Here is a 19,356-nt window from a genome sequence, read left to right as displayed (position 1 = left end):
AAAGTCGTACTCTTGGCCCTAGTTGGCGCTACTAAAACAAAAGACGCTCCCTTGGCTTAAAATCGCTGTCCTGGTCAGCGAGTTTGTCCATGGCAAGTGCCATTAGAAACAACAACAACAACTTATACTCAAAGAGCAGGAGGGACTTCCTGTGAATGGATTTCGTTCAAAATTTGAATCAAACCTACAAATTTGATTTATAGCCCATGCACCAAATTTCAAATGATGTAGGTCAAGGCGGTTTTGAATTATTGAATTCACAGATAGAGAGTCGCTGATGACGCCATAAAAGCATTTCGGAACTCTGGAAAGTCTAAAAATTGTGGAGATTCAGCAAAATCTCGAATTCGATTTTTTTAACGATGACATAACTTTCTTTGTATTTCATATACGTATAAAAAATCTGCATATACTTTTACAATTTCCTTCTATATGTTTGCAATGAATTCAGTTACCCAAAGATTTTAAAATTTGTTTTTACCACTAAAACTAAAGGATAATATATATTTTAGCTCATCTCTACCAAAAATCACTCGCATCGAGTTTTGGTTGTTTCCACGCTTTTCAAAAACTAATTAATGTATGTTATCTACCATTTATTTAGCATTATTATTGATTATTTGGAATATAATCTAATACTGATTTGTTTTATCCAGAATTACAAGCCTCTAAAAAGTATTGAGTCAATCTTTTTTCAAAATTTAAAAAAAAAAATCAGTTTCGTATATACAAAAGACAAGACATCTTAATGAAATCCTCTTGCACCGTATAATCTTCACAGGCTAACAAGTTTGAGGCGCTTCTCTCGATTGATCATCTCTATAAGTACAAATGCCTACTAATATATTGTACGATACCTCCATGATATTGTGCAGCCTTCAAAATATGGAACAATATCGTGAAAATCTCGAACAATATCTTGGATTATAGGAATGACTCTGAGCCATGGTAAATACCATCTGAAGAGTTTGAATTCTCCTTTATTACTTAAGATTAAAAATTGAGTTCTGGGTCATCCATGACTATCAGCCTTTTTTTTAAAACTCAATTAAATAGCTTAAAATTTTTATGTTACATGCTTAAATACATGATAGTGGAATAACTATAATGTAATAATATATTAAATTTAATAATACACTTTAATAATACAATTTCAGTTTCATTCCTTTAATGAATTTCTAAGGAGGGAAAAATCTTGAAAGGCATTGCTGAATTATATTAATATATATATATATATATATATATATATATATATATATATATATATATATATATATACAAAGATGCAAACAAACAGTCACTTCTCATAACTTATTTTTGAAGCTCAAATCGAACATCTAAGATTTATTTACGAATAAATTTTTATTTAGAAAATATTATACACAACATTTTATTTATATTATATATTATTGTTAGAACTTTAAAAGAAAAAAAAAACGTTTTTACTTCGATGTTTTTTTTACAAGCAGATGATTTTGTACCACTCAATATACTTCTAATAATATATATATTATAAATATAGACAAATTTTTTAAAAAAAATCATGGAATAATTCAGACAATAGTGTATCAAACTGTGATTTGCTCTATGACTTAAGAGTAGGATATTTTCTGACACATGAAAAAAAAATCTCACCGTTAAATAATGATTCAAAATCATGCTGTCCGAAAATATGCAACTTTTATCACTTTAAAGAGAGGAGAAAATTTTGATGAAATTGATAATTATTTATACTATTGGTGAAAATCCTACAGTCCTTCTTATGAAAAGTCAAGCTGTGAAAACCTCACACCTCTGTATCAATTTCTTAATTATGATTTTAAGTTCGTCAAATTTATGGAACACATTGTATTAACATAAATCATCATTTTGTGTGTTTTTATTATATTTTACATTGTTTCACATTTAATTTTAGAAATAAAAATTTTAAATGGCTAATGACTAATTTTACTAAATTTTCATTAGAATATTTGGGGCGTGTGTGATTTTGCTGTTCTCAAACAGATAAAACCTTTAATCTATCTTCAACTTGAGATTTAAGATCGCGCTTTCTTCCGGTATTAAGACAGAACAATCCGGTTCTCACAGGTCTCTAATCTACAATTCTCTCTTTTTCCTCAGTCCAAAATACGCACATGATTCACATCTGAGTATTGATGGGTTATTTGTTTACCTATCCATAATTTTCAAGGTAACCCTCTCACCATAGAAGCAGAAAGTAAATGAATTAGAAGCCTTAGCAACAGCCTTAATTATAAAGATACAGTAATTTTTAAGGTAATTTTAAGTAAAAACAATAATCAAATTTGCATAAAATTGTGAAAAGTTTCTAATTTTAGAAACGGTAGAAAATTTACTTAAAATAAAGTGATAAAGAAAAATTGATTCTTCAAAGGCCGATTGAATTATTTGTAATCATACGCAACGACTATTGATTAATTCATAGCAGTAAGTTACTTCCTTTGAAAAACAGAAGCAAAACTCACTCTATTTGTTACTAAAAGCAGTAACTGTGTGTCGTAGCAGTTATTAAAAAATATATGACATATAGCTAAAAATAAATCGCTTTGTGGGAAATTTACACTAAAGTAACACATCTCGATATTCAAACTATGAAGATGATTGTAAGAACATGTAGCAGGAATTTCTTTCGTTTTTCATAGCATATTATTAAGATAAGTCAGTCATCTCGAAAAAACTATACTGAACATTTATGCCTCTCGAGTTTATTTTTTGGAATAGACAATTCATAATTAATCTGATCAAAAACTTTATAAAGCAGTTATCTGTTTCTCGAAAACAGGTAAAGCTTCATTTTGATTTCATTGAACTTTTTTGAAAAATTAGCTTTAGTAGCCTTTAGTAAACATAACCTAATTTATCTTTTAATATTGGGAAAAATCAGACTCATTTTGCACAGTCTGAAAATGAAAGATTCCAAAATAATATTAGAAATTCAACTGGTTTCTTTTCATTACCCAACTGAAGTTTTGCAATGATTCTTATTTACTTTTTTCACTTATGAAAAATTGTCTCAATTATTATTTCAAGTTTTTGTCGTGTCTTATCATGTTACTATGTTACAGATTATAACATTTAAAATAAAATATTAATGGTGTCTAGTTTTGGTCTAAGTAATTAGACTGGTATTAAATGTGTAAATAGTGCAAGAAATAACCGATTTCTCATATTCACTGCTAGAATGGTTTTATGCTGCTTTCAAATTATCTATGGCTATGATTCTGACATTCTAACCATTCTCCGAATATGATTTATTCCTAAACCACGACTCCCCTGTCACTCTAAGGAGTGTATGATTTGACTGATATGATAAATTGGAATGAATTTATATGAATGAAACTCTTAGTGGAATATCTTACAACTATTCCTTTTAATATGGTTCTGGATAAATAATTATTTGCACATATTTCACAGGTGAACATTCCCTTGGATCTCCGTTACGAGCCCACCTCCATGGAGACCTTCCCCGAACTGGGCACTGGCTTCACAGTGGTCAACGCCCGCCTTCCAACCCGAACCGAAGGGGCCATCCCCGGCCTCTGGGCCGTACATCAGTGCATGGAGGAATTGAAGAGCTCATGCGACCCCGTCGTCATGTATAGTGCCATCCACTATCTCATGACCCTGCTGCCCGCCTGCCTCTGTCAGTGGCTGGTCAGAACGGTCCTGAGAACGGCCAGCCTGTCCTTCTGCAGCCTGCCCGGGCCGGAGAGGCCCATCATGTTAGCCTCTTGCCGCCTCAAGTCTGTCACCTTCTGGATGAACTCCCATCCGGACGTCCCCGTGGCCTTCTGCGTTTTCTCCTATGCCGGGAACTTCTATGTGGCGGTGTCGGCGGATAGTGGCACCATTGCTTCACCCAAGATTCTGGTGAAAGGATTCACGACTCATGTAAGTAAATTAATTGTGACACGTGAGGAAATAGAGGGTGTTCTTATATGACTTAAGACAAATACATTTCAATCGGATTGAATCTCTTAATTCTACAGCTGCGTATCCCGCGATTTCCATGGGTTGGCAGTTAGTCCATTTTCCGCTGCATCCCGCGTTTTTCGCAGTTTAAAGTGTTTATTTTTAAGGAATACAGATTTTTTTTACTATATTATATTATTATGGAGTAACATATAGCATCAGTTCAATTTCTTTGAAAAATATTTGAACTTCTTTGCAAAAAACGCATCTAAATAGCGATTTTAAAGAATTACGCAGCCAGAGGGTTAAGCATCATTTAATATATTTCTGAAATTTACATTTGAATATCTTAGCGCATCTTCATACAGCAAAGAGAACATATCATAAAACAACTTACGTTAGGTATTAGATGATTATATTAGTGCCTATTATGCCATAGAAATTTACTTAATTCTCTGACATCATTTTGACTGTATTAAGTATAATTTATAAATTCTTAGAAAAAGCAACTAATCGGAGTAAAGCATAGCATTGTCATTCTTGTAATTGCTCAAAAACAATTATTAACTAGCAAATGCTGTACTCCTGTCCTATTAAAACGGTTGGCAATTCTGATTAGTTAAGTAGAAGTTGTTACTAGGACATACCGGAAAAGATTTGCATCTTCTGAACGTTTCTTTTGAGGATTTGAGAAATGAAGTTTTGAAAACAAATTTGAATAACGTCGCCTTTCAAATATCTCGTAAATTTCGTTCAGAAATATTTTTCCTTCTCATACAAATAAGCAAATAAGATTTAAAACATATTACAACGGTATGATTTAAATTATGTATAAAACGTATTTTCCCTGTTTAATTCTTGATTTAGAAATATAATTTATATTCAAGTCTAAGATTAGACAAAATAATGAAAATTCCCATTCTATTTTTAAAAATAGTTGACGCAGTTTCTACTCGAGTTATTTTGGAAAAAACAGAATTTCGCATGGAAATCGTGATCAACTACAACTACAAAAATGTGAAGAAAAAAAAGTTGGAAAACGCATTCACATAGCAAGACATACCATACATTCAGTTTTGGAAACTCATGAATATATGATGCATTTCTGTGAGCCCCACATTCTATTTTGCTGGTTAATACACACGCCTAGAGAACAGAAAACAAAATGACTTTCTTTTATTGCATTTAAACAGAAAAATCACATGGGGGCTTTAAACAGCTTTCTAAAGATAAGGTTTTGAGATCCCAATATTCTTTCTCTATGACCCCGCATTTCGGGAGTTTATAGCTCATTATAGCACACAAGAATGCATAACTTTTTTTTACAGTTCTTCTTTTAATAAAAGCGAGCGATGCATCATAGAATTTTTATGCCGTTGCCATATCTTTATTTCTTATTTGTAATTTCTCGTTCCAGTTGGATCGGATGTACAGCATTGTGGCAAAGCGGAAAATCCCCGGGCAAGAGCGGAGGAGGAGCTCTTTTACTGCCGAGAGAAGACGAGAAGAAATTTACAAACCTTCAGTCAAGGAAGTAAGCATTTATCAGTTTGGTTTTTAGTGTGTCGGAGAAATATGTTGCAATCCTCAGTATCTACACGTATAAAAAAAATCAATGTTATTCTACAAATTTCTATTTTCCTGTCACGTTTATTAAAAACAACGTGTTAAGTTTTATCAACCATTCCCAACCTGACAATTGTCGCTTCTATAAAATATATTGTATTTTAAAGGCGCTTAATAAACATTTTCTATCTCTGTTTTAAAAGACAATTTTATTTCTTTAAATGGGAATAAAAGAAAAAAAACTTCAAAACACGTCGATTCAAGAACATTTATGTTCAAAATGAAATTCTCTCTTATCTATCTGAAGTGTTTGGCTGCTGCAAAATGAGAAAAATATTAATGAGTTTTCATTCATAGTCTTTTTATTTATTTTCTTTGAAATCATATTGATCGTTAACTATACTGTATTATAATAAGAAAGCTTATTACATGCGGTTTTACTATTTTTATTATTTTCGTCTTCAAAAAATATGCTGTTCACATTTCTTTCCCAAAAATTCCCTTTTTCCTCTCCCTTCCCTTCGTAATAAATCAGACTTTCTATTGTTTAAATATAATTCGTATTTATTACAAAAAATACGACAAAATTAAAAAGCTTTTTTGATTTCCTCATGTGTATTAGTTTTTTTTTGTAAACTAAGAAAAGTAAAGAAACTTTAATATTTGATAATCCTTCCTAGCACAAAATAGCCAACAATATTGTCCCGATATCATCATTCAGAGTATCAAACAATGTCTTGTGCTGACAGGTATGACTGTATTGCTTTGATCTCAAGTAATGATGTTATGCATTTTGCCGCATATGTGATTACAAATGTTTTATTACAACTTACTTTCTAATACCAAGAAGCAACCAACCAAAAATTAAAGCAATTTTTATGAAACTAGCTTACAAGTACATAATTCCTGTGTCAAAACTATCAATAGGAAGATACATTGCATTTAGAGCTACATCTAAAACACGGATGGACTTGACCAAATTAGAAATAAATATTAAGTTTAAATGAAAAAAAAAATGGAATAGAAAAGAAAGAAAACATGAATCTGACCTGAAGACTTTATCAAAGGTCACCTTCAGACAGGGATTCAAACCAGGGACTTTTTCTGTGAGGGGTCTGACTTTCGTCCAAGTAATGAGCCAAAAATCCCAAGAGATTGAGGTTTTAAAGACAAGAATTAGTATCCATAAAGCGATGACATTAAAATTACAAAATAATAATACGCAAAATATTATTTCAAAATTCAAATCGAAGCAATACTACAGCAAAATTGAGTCAAACCAAACCCCTATATGAAAATTATCAAACCATAAAACTAAAACATCAAATGAGATATAAAAGCAAAGCAAAGAACCTATCAGTGGAATGCAAGTATATTCCAAAAGACTCCAAGAAGAAAATTAAAAACAATTATATTACACTAAATTCAACTTTCCCGCGCTTAAAGCTGAATACGTCTGACTATTGCCGTGGTTGCTTATTCCCCTTGGATTGAACACCAATTCAAACCAAGTCCAAGAGATCGGGGAGAAAGGAGTGCAGTAGCTTCTGAGGGTAAGGACCCCTGATTACCCGAGGTCAGAAGTCTGACTTTAGCTCATATGAAGATGACACTCATGCAGTCGCTTGTACAACCCTTTTTTACAGGGGGGGGGGGTGCTTTTTCACACACCTCACAGAGAGAATACAGGGTAAGGAACAACCTTGCCCGAACCAGGATTCGAACCCGGGACGTCCAGATCACGGGGAAGATGCGCTATCCCTAGGCCTGGACACCGGCCTGAATACTGTTCTAATATCAAGTGTTATTCGCAAATTCTGATTATGAGAATAAAGGAATTTTATTTTTAAAATTATCTTTTCAGTTAGATTTATGTTAAATACAGAAGTTCTGATTATGTTACTTATTTTTTTCAACTTATGTAATATTGTAATTTAGATTTTTAAGCAGTTGCAGCAGTCTAAATTTTTAAGCAGTTAAGTAACAGAAATACGACTTATTTTGGCGTCTTTCAATTTGTAGTATTAGTCAAAATGGGTAGAAAGTAAGATTTAGTAAACGCAGGAAAAAACAAAGGAAGAAGCATGAGTGGAAATTTGAATCATGTTAAGAAATATTTAAAAAAAAAAAAAAAAAAAAAAACGGAAGTTAAAGAAGAAATGAATAGGAATATTTCTAGTATTTCTTCATCATTAAAGTTTTTTTGTGTGCTTTTTTTCCTTCTGAAAGCAAAAACTTGTTTTCACTCCCAAATGAGAAATAAAACAAAGTTAATCTGAATACAGCCTATCTAACCTTTTGATTAAGTTTTTTTTACAGAATTAGGATTCATTCTCTACCCAAAGGACTGCACAAAAAAGATTCACAAAATTTATAGCTTTTCTCTCCTTTCATAAAAGTTCCTTTTAGATGTAAAGACAGCTTTTCATTCCTTTTATTTTATTCAAGGCACTTCTCTTTCGGAAATGTCGCGTCGTCAAATCCTTTTGTGATTACCAAAAAAAAAAAAAATCCTAGTCCCTTTTTTATGTAGTTGGAGCTTTTCTATAATAATTTCTTTTGTGAATGCAATAGTGATGCAAAATAAAGCATAAAAGATAATTCAACCCTAAAATTGTACAAAAACTGTGAATGGACTTGCTGAAAAACCTCCAGATTTTGCCTTCTACGTTTGTCTATCTCCCAGAAGCACAGTCGTCATAAAGCTTCCAATGCAATTTCAAATGAACATAAGGAAAAATAAGCTCTGCATTTAGCTACATACAGTAAATGGTTTTGAATCAAGAGTTCATAAAACGTTTAAGTTTGAGAGTATCAGATTATAATATAAAACGCGTAATTTTTATGCTGTATTCATTTGGGATTTTATATAGCATTGCAAAAGATTCATTTATATTGTTATGAAATCAAGGCAAGACTAGCATAAAATGAGAAGCAAGTAATTAGAATAATTGAATAAATAATTAGATGTACGGAAGTTCAAATGAACTTCATAAATTGCGTTTTTCTATTGTGTAAAATGAGTCGCCTCGTGTTCGGCGGTGGGTAATTATAATTAATTATTAACGTATTTGTAACTAGCAGTACCCACGCAGCGTTGCCCATGATATAACATCCAAGAGGAAAAATTAGCTTTAAACTTAAATCTAGCCTCCATCCGATATGCCATGGGCATGTCACGCAACATCAAACAAGCAAAAATGTATTTAAAAATCATGAAAAATAACCAAAAAAAATTTTTATAGCCCACATTCAGAAATATTTAGATTGTTAAAAGGGTAATAATATGATATATTCATAGACAAAACAATTCACTAAAAATATACAATAGAAAAGCTGTTTTAAGGTTTAAAAATATGCAAATAAGTCATTGTACCTACTGTTCCACACTTGTTTATCAACTCTGTATAATCTGATATGAAAATAAAATTCAGCTTGCTTCCTAATAATTCTGTAAACTATATTGGCTGTTTTTCCTCCTGGTACCAAGATAAAAAGATTTTGTTTGGATGTAACTCTAGAAAGTGCCACAAAGTTGTCCATGAGAAAAATTTTGATATGGCTTCAATATACTAAAACCTTTCCCGCTAAATGCCCAATAAAATGGTACAAATATTTCCAATATCAGTTAACTTTCTTGGGCATAACGAATTTTGAATCGCTGTTTAAAATCCGAAAAAGAAAAAAAAAAAGTATCGCATATGCATACCACAGCTCTTGCTATTTGCGCATGCGCAGTTCGAGATTTTCGCACATGAGCGGATAAATGCAAAGGACAGATACTGCTGTTTTACGCATGCGCGAATCTTAGTAGGAAAATAATTAAAATCGCAATTATAAAACTCTTTTTTTTAATTTTGATATGAATTCAATATATTGAAACCTCCCCCAATAAATGCCCTACAAAATGGTACAAATATCTCCACTATTAGTTTAGCATCTCTCGACTTTCTCTCTTTTAAACAAACACACTCTTTCAGGAGACTTCACTTTACACTATGTATAGATTATCTAACGTTATGAACAACATCAATATTTATAACTGCCAATCCTTAAACCGATTATCATTCAAAGTTTGTTACAAATCACAAACAAGGCGTTAACATTTTTGCTCATCATTAAAATTAACTGTACACTATGTTAAAAAATATAAGATAAAGTGGCTTGAAACATTCCAAAAAAGTAAAAAAATTCCTCCCAGGATATTAAAACCAAAACAGGAAGGGACAATTACATAAGACACTTCGTATTTAATCCGTGAAATTTCAACTTGTAAACAATAATCTATATCTACTTCTTTGTATTTTTATACCAATTATACCGTGAATAATCCAAATCTGGTTATAGTAACATGAAGAATATTTCCTTGTTATGTATCCTAAAGCAACTCGGATCATGGTTTGCTAATTCGATTTTCGCAGATAAATGCCAAGTTGCATGCGGTTCAGGACGAGCTGCACGAGATCACTCGGAAGCTGGAGGTGATGTCTTTGCCCGGATACGTGCATCCCGTGGAGTACGCCCCTGCTCCTGTGTACCAGAAAGCCCTCAACCACCGCATGGAGGAGCTGAAGGAGGAGTTCGTGGAGCTCATCACCGAACTCAGGAAGCGGAAGACGGTCGCTGGAGGCATCATCGTCGACGTCGAGGTGAGAAATTGCATTTCAGAATCATAATTCGAGAGTTATTGCTTGGGAAAGATAAGGGAGTGTCACGGGTTCGGTGTAATAGTTTTTCCTCCTCCCTTCAAGAATATAAAGTTTTATGACTTCGAAAGGTAAGGAAAGCAGCAAAATAATTTAGAAGTCGCTACATGGGATATACTTATTAGTGAATAATCGTTTTAGACTCTGTTAAATTTCATGAAAAATGATTAATCAAATATTGATAAATCATTATTATTACAAATATAAGGTTAATAACGATACAGACAGATTATTTAGTTGGTGACATCTTTACTCTAAAGTCGACAAAGTGGAAAGAAGAGTTTATTTTGATATAACAATAAATATATTAATATTGATTATTGATTTATAACATTTTGTTGCTACAAAACATTAATTGAAATTTCCTATTTTATAGCATTATTATGCAAGTTATTTTATTTAGAGTCTACCTATTCAGAACACTCTAGAACCGAATCTGTGGTTTACAGCGAAACGTAATTTCACTAGCGTGTAATGCGAATCATTGGCTCTGTAAAAAACATTGATAAAGCATAGTCACATTTATCTTCAGTTGGTGACGCTGCGCTATTATTTGAGTAAATTTTTCAAAATTGTTACTGCAGGGAAAACTGAACAATTGCCGCAATATGTTGTCCATTTTTTTACTATTATTTAAGAGTCACAACAGCGAAATCGGCTTTAAAATCCTTTTTTTCAAAATGGTGCAGCACCTCACATACTTTGCTAATTCCAAACTTCCTTAAAATGTCATCTCACACAATATCGTGTAATAAGTCGTTACTTCCAAACAATATGACAAATACAATCTCCATGGTTACGATCTCATACCATGAGAATTTTTGCCCTGGCGCCTTTTGAAAGATGTGTCTGAAGACAATTGTCAGATGATTTTTGATCTCAAGAAGAGTATAAAGCATGTCATGAGCTCAATCCCAGGACACATTCTATACTGTGCAGTTAAAAGTATAGATTTCAGAATGCAAGGATGACTGAAAATAATGAATGTTTCAGTGAATATACTTAATTGTGTGTTCACTCATTTGTCACGGCAGAACTACATGCTTTTGTTTTTGTTCGTACATGTAGATTGCATCTCATATGTTATCTTCTTTTTGTATTGTTTGGAAATTTTAAATCCATAGATTCGATTCGGCTTTCGAAATAGGCGAATTTAAATTTTGACAACAGTGAAAACTTTTTTTCTTTCATTTATTTAACAACAAATATGGAAAAATTGTCTTATATACTGGCGGAGCTCTAGCTATTGACGATTATTTTCGTTTTTCTCAGAGTATATCTATCATATTACAAGCTATCTGAGTGAAATTATATTTCGTTGGGAGTCCCAGATTAGTCTCTAGAGCCTTCTGAACAGAAGAGTTTTACCTATAATAACTCTGTATTTTATATTTCTAAAATTTAAAATCTATTTATGTATGTATTTGTATTTAATGAGCTTTATTAAAATTTTAATTTATATTTCGAGGACAACAGAGAACTAAATATGTAATGAAAACAATGCAAAAGAGTAGATAAAAATTGATACTGTTCAGGCAAAAATCAAGATAATTGACGTTGTGGCTGATGTAGAGTATTTGACCAATAGTGGTATTTTAAGATGAAATAATCTCTTCTGATTTTATATTACGAAGAATATCAGTTTCCTCATCTTATATTTTGACTTGGGTACCAGTTTTGGACGCTTAATATCTTTTAATCACGATTCTTTGCAAGCACTGTTTTTGTATGGCAATGCAATCTCAATCACTAACTAATGAAACATATTTTCATTAATCAGCAACGGCAACGTCGTGATGTTTCGGAGTTCCGCGGAGTGACAAAGTGGTCACGGTATTAATCTAGAAACCTGGACGTGCCAAATCTCGTTTCAGCAAACATATTCAAATTTTCGATGCTTTAAATCATGTGGCATTTAAAAATCAAGCTTTTTTTATGTTTAGAATTTTTTAAGTGGTTTGAAACTACTTTTTAAACAATATCCAGTATTTCAGTGATGCAATAACTGGTTTTGTCCCAGTCTTGTTCAAAGATTTTGTTGACTTTTTCAATAATTGTCTGGAGTGGAAGGAATTCAACATCAGAATGTCCAGATAAAAAATACTTTAAACAACTATTAGCTGATAATAAAGAGACTATAAATATGTATCCTATATTATATATCCTTTTTTAGTAATCCAGATGTTAAGCCATTATGATACCCTTCCCTTAATTATTATCAATATTCAATAATTTACAATAAAGAAATAAATTTCTTGTATTTTTCTTTGAAACCATCCCACAAACTTGTCAATTTTCTGAGTGAGGTAATAATTATCATGATTTTCCTATGTAAATAGAAAAGATTAAGGAGCCTTATCTACTTATAAGAATTGGAACATTTCATCCGATCTATAATTTACTTGTAAATGACATTGGCTTTGTGATTTTAACTAAATTTAAAAATTTATAACTGAACTTGAGAGCTACTAGTATTAATTGTTGAAACACAGTAACGATTATTGGTGCACTTTCTTTTTTCTTAGGAAACGTCTGTCTAATTCACCAGTTCTTTTCTGTTCTCGGCAGGACGTTCACTACGACCACGATCTGGACGGCGAGTTACGGCGTCCTCGCCGGATTTCAAACCAGGGTCGTCGCCCCAGTTTCACAGCCCTCACTACCCTCCTATCAACTTCACGCCCCTTGCTCACGCAGTACGCCCCAGCAGCTGCCCACCAAGCTCTCTACTACGTCCCATCCGATCCAGACTTGGAAGTGCGAACTACACCGGAACAGCAGAGGGCTTTGTTGGCCAGGAGCAATGAAGTGAGGATTTCATATAATAATTATTATACTTTGAGCCGAAAAGATGATTTTTACACTTGATTTGTTCTTCTTTGTAAAGATCGTAATAATTCAGTTATTATTGCGAAATTATAAGTAGGAACTGACCTTCTATCTTTTTTTAGTTTATTAAATATAGGGTGTTTGAGAAATCTTGGGCGAATTGCAAAATTATGTAAAATATGAACTATAAGTTGTGGAAATAATTCTTTTAAATTATACTATATCTACTAAAGTCCATAAATTTCAATATGAAATGCTTTGATTTTACTTAGTATGTCTAAGATATATTTAATTTCAAGCTATGCGTTTTCAGGCTCTTGAAAAGTTACAGATTGAACAGCAGTTAGGTTTTAATACCTACAGATTGCTACAAAGCATATGATACACTCAATCTTTTCCATAACCTTACATGAAAAAAATTTAAAGAATTTAATTTTGAATATTGTATGATATGTTTACTAAGTGAAATTTTCTCACTAAATCCCCATCAGACCATTCATAGCGCCATCTATCGGATTCTGAAAGCAATAATGATGTGAAATAAAACTTTATGATCCATTTTAATAATAACAATTAACTAAGGAACACCCTTGTTCTTAACTATCTATTTACATAATTTTGTCATGCATACAAAAATTTTCGAACATTCTATAAAACGTTTGTTCGAAAATTAAATCCGAACTATCACCAAATGAAAATTTTCATTTCATCTTTTAATTCGAAAGGTGAATTGAAAGATGTGATGAGATATTATTTTTATTTGAAGACGAACATTCTCTAAACGGTATACACATATTCGCTATACATATATATATTCTACTCTACGACATTTTAATAACGTTGATTCATTATCATGAGTGATTACTCTTATACAGTAGATGAACTGATCTTTAGCAACAGATTCCACAATCAGTTTTATTCTAGTCCGGCCCTCATACTCCGATTTACGGACAAAGATCCACTTACACTAACCAATGTGAATGATAATTCAGACTTTCCTCTTATTACACACTGTAAAGAGAGGCATAATACTCTCTTGGCTGAGGATGTTTCCAGGTGATTTACGGACAAAGATCGACTTGCACTAACCAATGTGAATGATGATTCAGACTTTTCTCTTATTGCACATTGTAAAAAGAGGTACAATGCTCTCTTGGCTGAGGATGTCTCTAGGTGATTTACGGACAAAGATCGACTTGCACTAACCAATGTGAATGATGATTCAGACTTTTCCCTTATTACACACTGTAAAGAGAGGCATAATACTCTCTTGGCTGAGGATGTTTCCAGGTGATTTACGGACAAAGATCGACGTGCACTAACCAATGTGAATGATGATTCAGACTTTCCTCTTATTACACACTGTAAAGAGAGGCATAATACTCTCTTGGCTGAGGATGTTTCCAGGTGATTTACGGACAAAGATCGACTTGCACTAACCAATGTGAATGATAATTCAGACTTTTCCTTTATTACACACTGTAAAGAGAGGCATAATACTCTCTTGGCTGAGGATGTCTCTAGGTGATTTACGGACAAAGATCGACTTGCACTAACCAATGTGAATGATGATTCAGACTTTCCTCTTATTACACACTGTAAAGAGAGGCATAATACTCTCTTGGCTGAGGATGTTTCCAGGTGATTTACGGACAAAGATCGACTTGCACTAACCAATGTGAATGATAATTCAGACTTTTCCCTTATTACACACTGTAAAGAGAGGCATAATACTCTCTTGGCTGAGGATGTCTCTAGGTGATTTACGGACAAAGATCGACTTGCACTAACCAATGTGAATGATGATTCAGACTTTTCCCTTATTACACACTGTAAAGAGAGGCATAATACTCTCTTGGCTGAGGATGTCTCTAGGTGATTTACGGACAAAGATCGACTTGCACTAACCAATGTGAATGATAATTCAGACTTTCCTCTTATTACACACTGTAAAGAGAGGCATAATACTCTCTTGGCTGAGGATGTTTCCAGGTGATTTACGGACAAAGATCGACTTGCACTAACCAATGTGAATGATGATTCAGACTTTTCCCTTATTGCACATTGTAAAGAGAGGTACAATGCTCTCTTGGCTGAGGATGTCTCTAGGTGATTTACGGACAAAGATCGACTTGCACTAACCAATGTGAATGATGATTCAGACTTTCCTCTTATTACACACTGTAAAGAGAGGTACAATGCTCTCTTGGCTGAGGATGTCTCTAGGTAGACTCCGTTGACATAGGCTAAGACCGGAATAGGATTCTGTGCATCCTTCCAGAAGTAGCATATTAGCATATAAACAACAGTTATCAAATATGCAGAGTCATATTTCAATTAAACATCTGTACATATAGATGTCAAATGAAGTGATTGGCTTAGAAAAATAATGGAATACAGGTTTAAATATGTTTGTTTCCATTTCCGAGAATTGAATGTGCCACATCAGAAAGTAGACAATACGGATTTGGAACTGAAAATAAGTTACTTCGTATTTTACTTTTACTGAATTTCCTAATAGTTTGACAGTCTACAAAATGCAGTCTTGGTAACAAAGACATCATTATATTTGCGTGAAATAAAATCATCACCAATTTAAATTGTTTTTAGATTTAGATTGAAAGTGTTATGAAAGTCATTAATTATTTTATGAGAATCAGAATTTTAAGCATAAAATAAAAATGGTAGTTATAGCAAATGAGGGATACAATGAACCGGAAATTTATTTATTGAATAAATTATAATTCGAATTATCTGTGTTTATGAAACTCGTTTACCTATTAGAAATCAAGCTAAATATTTTCTCTTTTATTTAAAATAAATTCCTTACTTCAATCTTATACAAATTATGAATGCTTTTGAAATCATTCGCCTTACAAATATTTATTACCTTTAATAATGGAATATGTTTTTAAAACTTTAATGAGAAATTATTACTTATTTACTTACCTATTTAAAGTTGACACTGATCCAGTTAAAACATTGTATTTCGGTTAAGTTACAAATACATTGAAAGTGGCAATAAAATATATATTCCTGATTTAGAAATCCGAAAGAAGCTGTTCATAAAATTTTTGTTTTTGAATGGAAGTTGAAAAAGTCAATGATATATTAAAAGTTATTGATATTGAGTTTATGTAAAAGATCTATAGCAACGCAAAATCCCTAACAATATTGTTAATATATCTGAATATAGCAAATTAATAGCAAATGGGATTTAAAATACCAAACAGCATCGCGGAGATTTCATACAATATCTTGTCCTTAGATGAATATACATCATAACTAATCAGCTTGATTTCCCTTCCTCTCTTAGGTATTCACTCTTATTATTTCCATTTGATTATTTCTCCATTTCCGACTTTTAAAACGCATTTAAGATCCGAAACAAATACTTACATTAAACATGAAACTCCATCAGAAAATGAAGTTTTTGCCAAACAGCTTTATCAGTATATTAAAATTTATACACTATTTTATGTCAGTATCAGAATTCAGAGTTGCGAAACATTTTAAATTTTAATTGCTACAAGTAAAATAAATGGATTAAAAACAGACAAAATGCACATTAGAATTCAAATATCTTTCTACATTCCTCCTCCTACGATTCCCCAGAAGCTGACACAATCTGGAATGCGTTTTACTTAAGTGACGAGAAAGACAATTAATTCTGAAAATTAGTTTAAAACATTAAACATTAACCAGGCTCCCGCCTATTAATTCTTCGATAAATGATGCAATGAATTTACACTATGCAGTAACCTTCTGAGACAGAAAATAAGCTTGTAGAATTAAATGAAGATTTATTTCATCTCAAGTGTAATAATTGCCAGTATTTACCGAAGCAGTTTCATAATTAGCAAATGATTAGACACAGCTATAACCATTTCTGAATAGGCATACCTTAATTATGCACTCCCGATATATTTCCTATAATAATTGCTACTAGCTATAACATAGAATTTGTAATAAACTGTTCAGTCATAAGGACACATTTCATTATATCCCATATCCATCAAGCGCCTATCGCTGAAATTTCTCCTTAAATTATTTACTGTATAATATGCACTCCATTCGTTTCTTAAATTCCATATCATTATGCCTAAATTCAGAATACCATTAAAAATGAGATTGAAAATGAATTTTAATTATATCCTTAAAATTAATCAAATTCATATCAATTATTTGAATATAATGAGGTTCTATTGAAAGCTAACAGGTGGTTGATTTGTATTGCACTGGGTCTTTTCGAAGTCAGTCGCATTTTAAATCGATTTTCATTTCGGCCATTAGCAATTTCTGCTATATTCATCGCTGTAAATATTTATTAATTCTATAAGCTTTGTGATTTCAATAAAATCTCCATAACTGATATATAAATAGTAACTGATATTAATGGTCTTTGCAAAACTTTCTCGCTTACTATATAACCAACTTTTCATGCCAGAGAATGCCTTACATAACTTTAACGTACAATACGAAATATTATCTCAATGTGAGTTTAGCATTTTTATTGAATTTATCGTGTCATCTTTGGTGAGATATTAATCCCAGGTATGCCATTAATAGTATTGAAAAATCGAATTTGTATTTTAGACACGTTTTTCTCAGCTGATTGAAACGTTTATTTGTTTCTGACAGACACTTGTGAAAACAAAATCCCATACCAAATTTCATATATTTAAGTCATTGCATTTTTTAGTTATCGTAATTTATATGATCTGAAAGTACAGACCGACATACAGTCAACCCGTAGTTCGATTGGCACAGAATTTGACAGGTGTCTACATTATAGATGTTAAACGTGTGAACTGAATTTCATCTATATAGCTCCCTTCGTTTCGTAGTTATCGTGTTAACTCACATTCGAACAGCCGGACAGACGGACCTCTTCTGTATAGATTTAACTCAAAATTTGGAATAAATCTCCAAATTTGGCGTAAAAATCGCATACAAATTTTCATTCATCTAGATCAAACCGTTTTTGAGTTATCTTTGTCACAGACAGACAGACGGGCATTTTCTAAAAATGTGTTTTACGAACTCAGGGAGGTCTAAAATGTGGAGGTTCGTCAAAATCTTGAGTTTGAACTTTTTCACGGTTATTATACTTTTGTTTTACTTTCTCGTATTCTTTGTATACAAAGTATAAGAAAAAATAAAGTAGAAAGTATAAAATTTCTCGAAATCATTGAGAATCTATAGATGTACAATTCAATGTAAGTTGTATGTCGGATATTTCGAATAATCTTTTATTTTACGTTTTCGCATTCCCTCCCCCCCCCCTCAATCTTTGATCTTATGTAATGATCTTTAATTTTTTTCCCCACAGAAAAACCCATTCCCAAAATTATAGGGCTATGTAACATAACATAATTGATACATCTTTTCTTTTTACTGTTATAAATTTTTATAGAGCAAGATAGAAATATCAGAAGCAGCTGAAGCAGATAATGAAATATAAAAATAAAATATACATTAAAAATGAATGGTTTTAAAACCAGACTTCATAAAAAAAATGCAAGCATGTAGAATCAGAATAAAAGCATGTATTTCACTTTCGATTCCATTTAGTTAATCTAATATTTTCAATAAACTCTGCCTTCATAACCGGAATTTGAACCATCCTACTAGATGCAAGTTAAGCCAATTAACTCTTGACTACCGATTTAACTGCTAGAACCCAGCGAATTTAAGTGATCCTGAAGTTAATGGGTACCTACAGGAAGAAAAAAGAGTTTCTTTTTAGAAGGGAGCTTAACCAAGCCTAAAAACTCCTTTGTAATGACTGCAATTTTCTAGTTTCTTATAAAGATGCATTCCCCTGAAAAAATACCGCTACATCCTTCACTTAGGAGATTTTTTTATCTTATCAGAAAACCCTTAATTGCGAAAAATTTCCGGAGGAGTTTTTTTTAAAAAAATGTTTTTCTTAAAGGGTAATTAAACTTAACTGACAGTATAAGTAGGGATATTTTTTATCCTTAAACCTATATGTGGACATTTTTTGGGCTCGTAGCAGTGATATTTGAAGCTATAAGAAATCGAAAATATCAAAAAGCAGTAAATAAAAAATATTTTTTTAATATAACTTCTTGCTTTTCGTTCGCATTTCTTTTTTGAAAATTTGAGTAATGACTACATTTCATCTTTAAACCGTTTTTTCTTCCTTCCAAATTGCATCATCTTTTCCTAAAAAGTTGATTATGTTTGTTTTTAATTGAGGATATTAGACACTTTGGAAAATTTTTATTGGTTAAGTAGAATCGATTTTTAACCAGAAAACGTATAGTTACATGCATAATTCTTCTTATTCACAAAA

General features: G+C 32.1%; 1 protein-coding gene and 1 long non-coding RNA gene across 4 annotated transcripts in view; one reads left to right on the top strand and one right to left on the bottom strand.

Annotated features, from left to right (window-relative positions):
• The window catches only part of LOC129968629 (probable diacyglycerol O-acyltransferase tgs1), a 98,616-nt gene that overhangs the window by 70,085 nt on the left and 9,175 nt on the right, over positions 1-19,356 (top strand). The window contains exons 3-6 of one of the 2 annotated variants that reach the window (XM_056082723.1): positions 3,436-3,912; positions 5,351-5,467; positions 9,921-10,148; positions 12,774-13,013. In XM_056082723.1, coding sequence (XP_055938698.1) covers positions 3,436-3,912; positions 5,351-5,467; positions 9,921-10,148; positions 12,774-13,013 — 1,062 coding nt within the window. Of the gene's footprint in view, positions 1-3,435; positions 3,913-5,350; positions 5,468-9,920; positions 10,149-12,730; positions 13,014-19,356 lie in introns of those variants that run through there. The other variant, XM_056082724.1, reaches the window with a different exon arrangement.
• The window catches only part of LOC129968632 (uncharacterized), an 89,510-nt gene that overhangs the window by 66,415 nt on the left and 3,739 nt on the right, over positions 1-19,356 (bottom strand). The window lies entirely within an intron of this gene.

Source organism: Argiope bruennichi, chromosome 5 (assembly GCF_947563725.1).
Source record: "Argiope bruennichi chromosome 5, qqArgBrue1.1, whole genome shotgun sequence".
Taxonomy (NCBI): Eukaryota; Metazoa; Arthropoda; class Arachnida; order Araneae; family Araneidae; genus Argiope; species Argiope bruennichi.
This window is presented reverse-complemented; position numbering and strand designations above follow the sequence as displayed.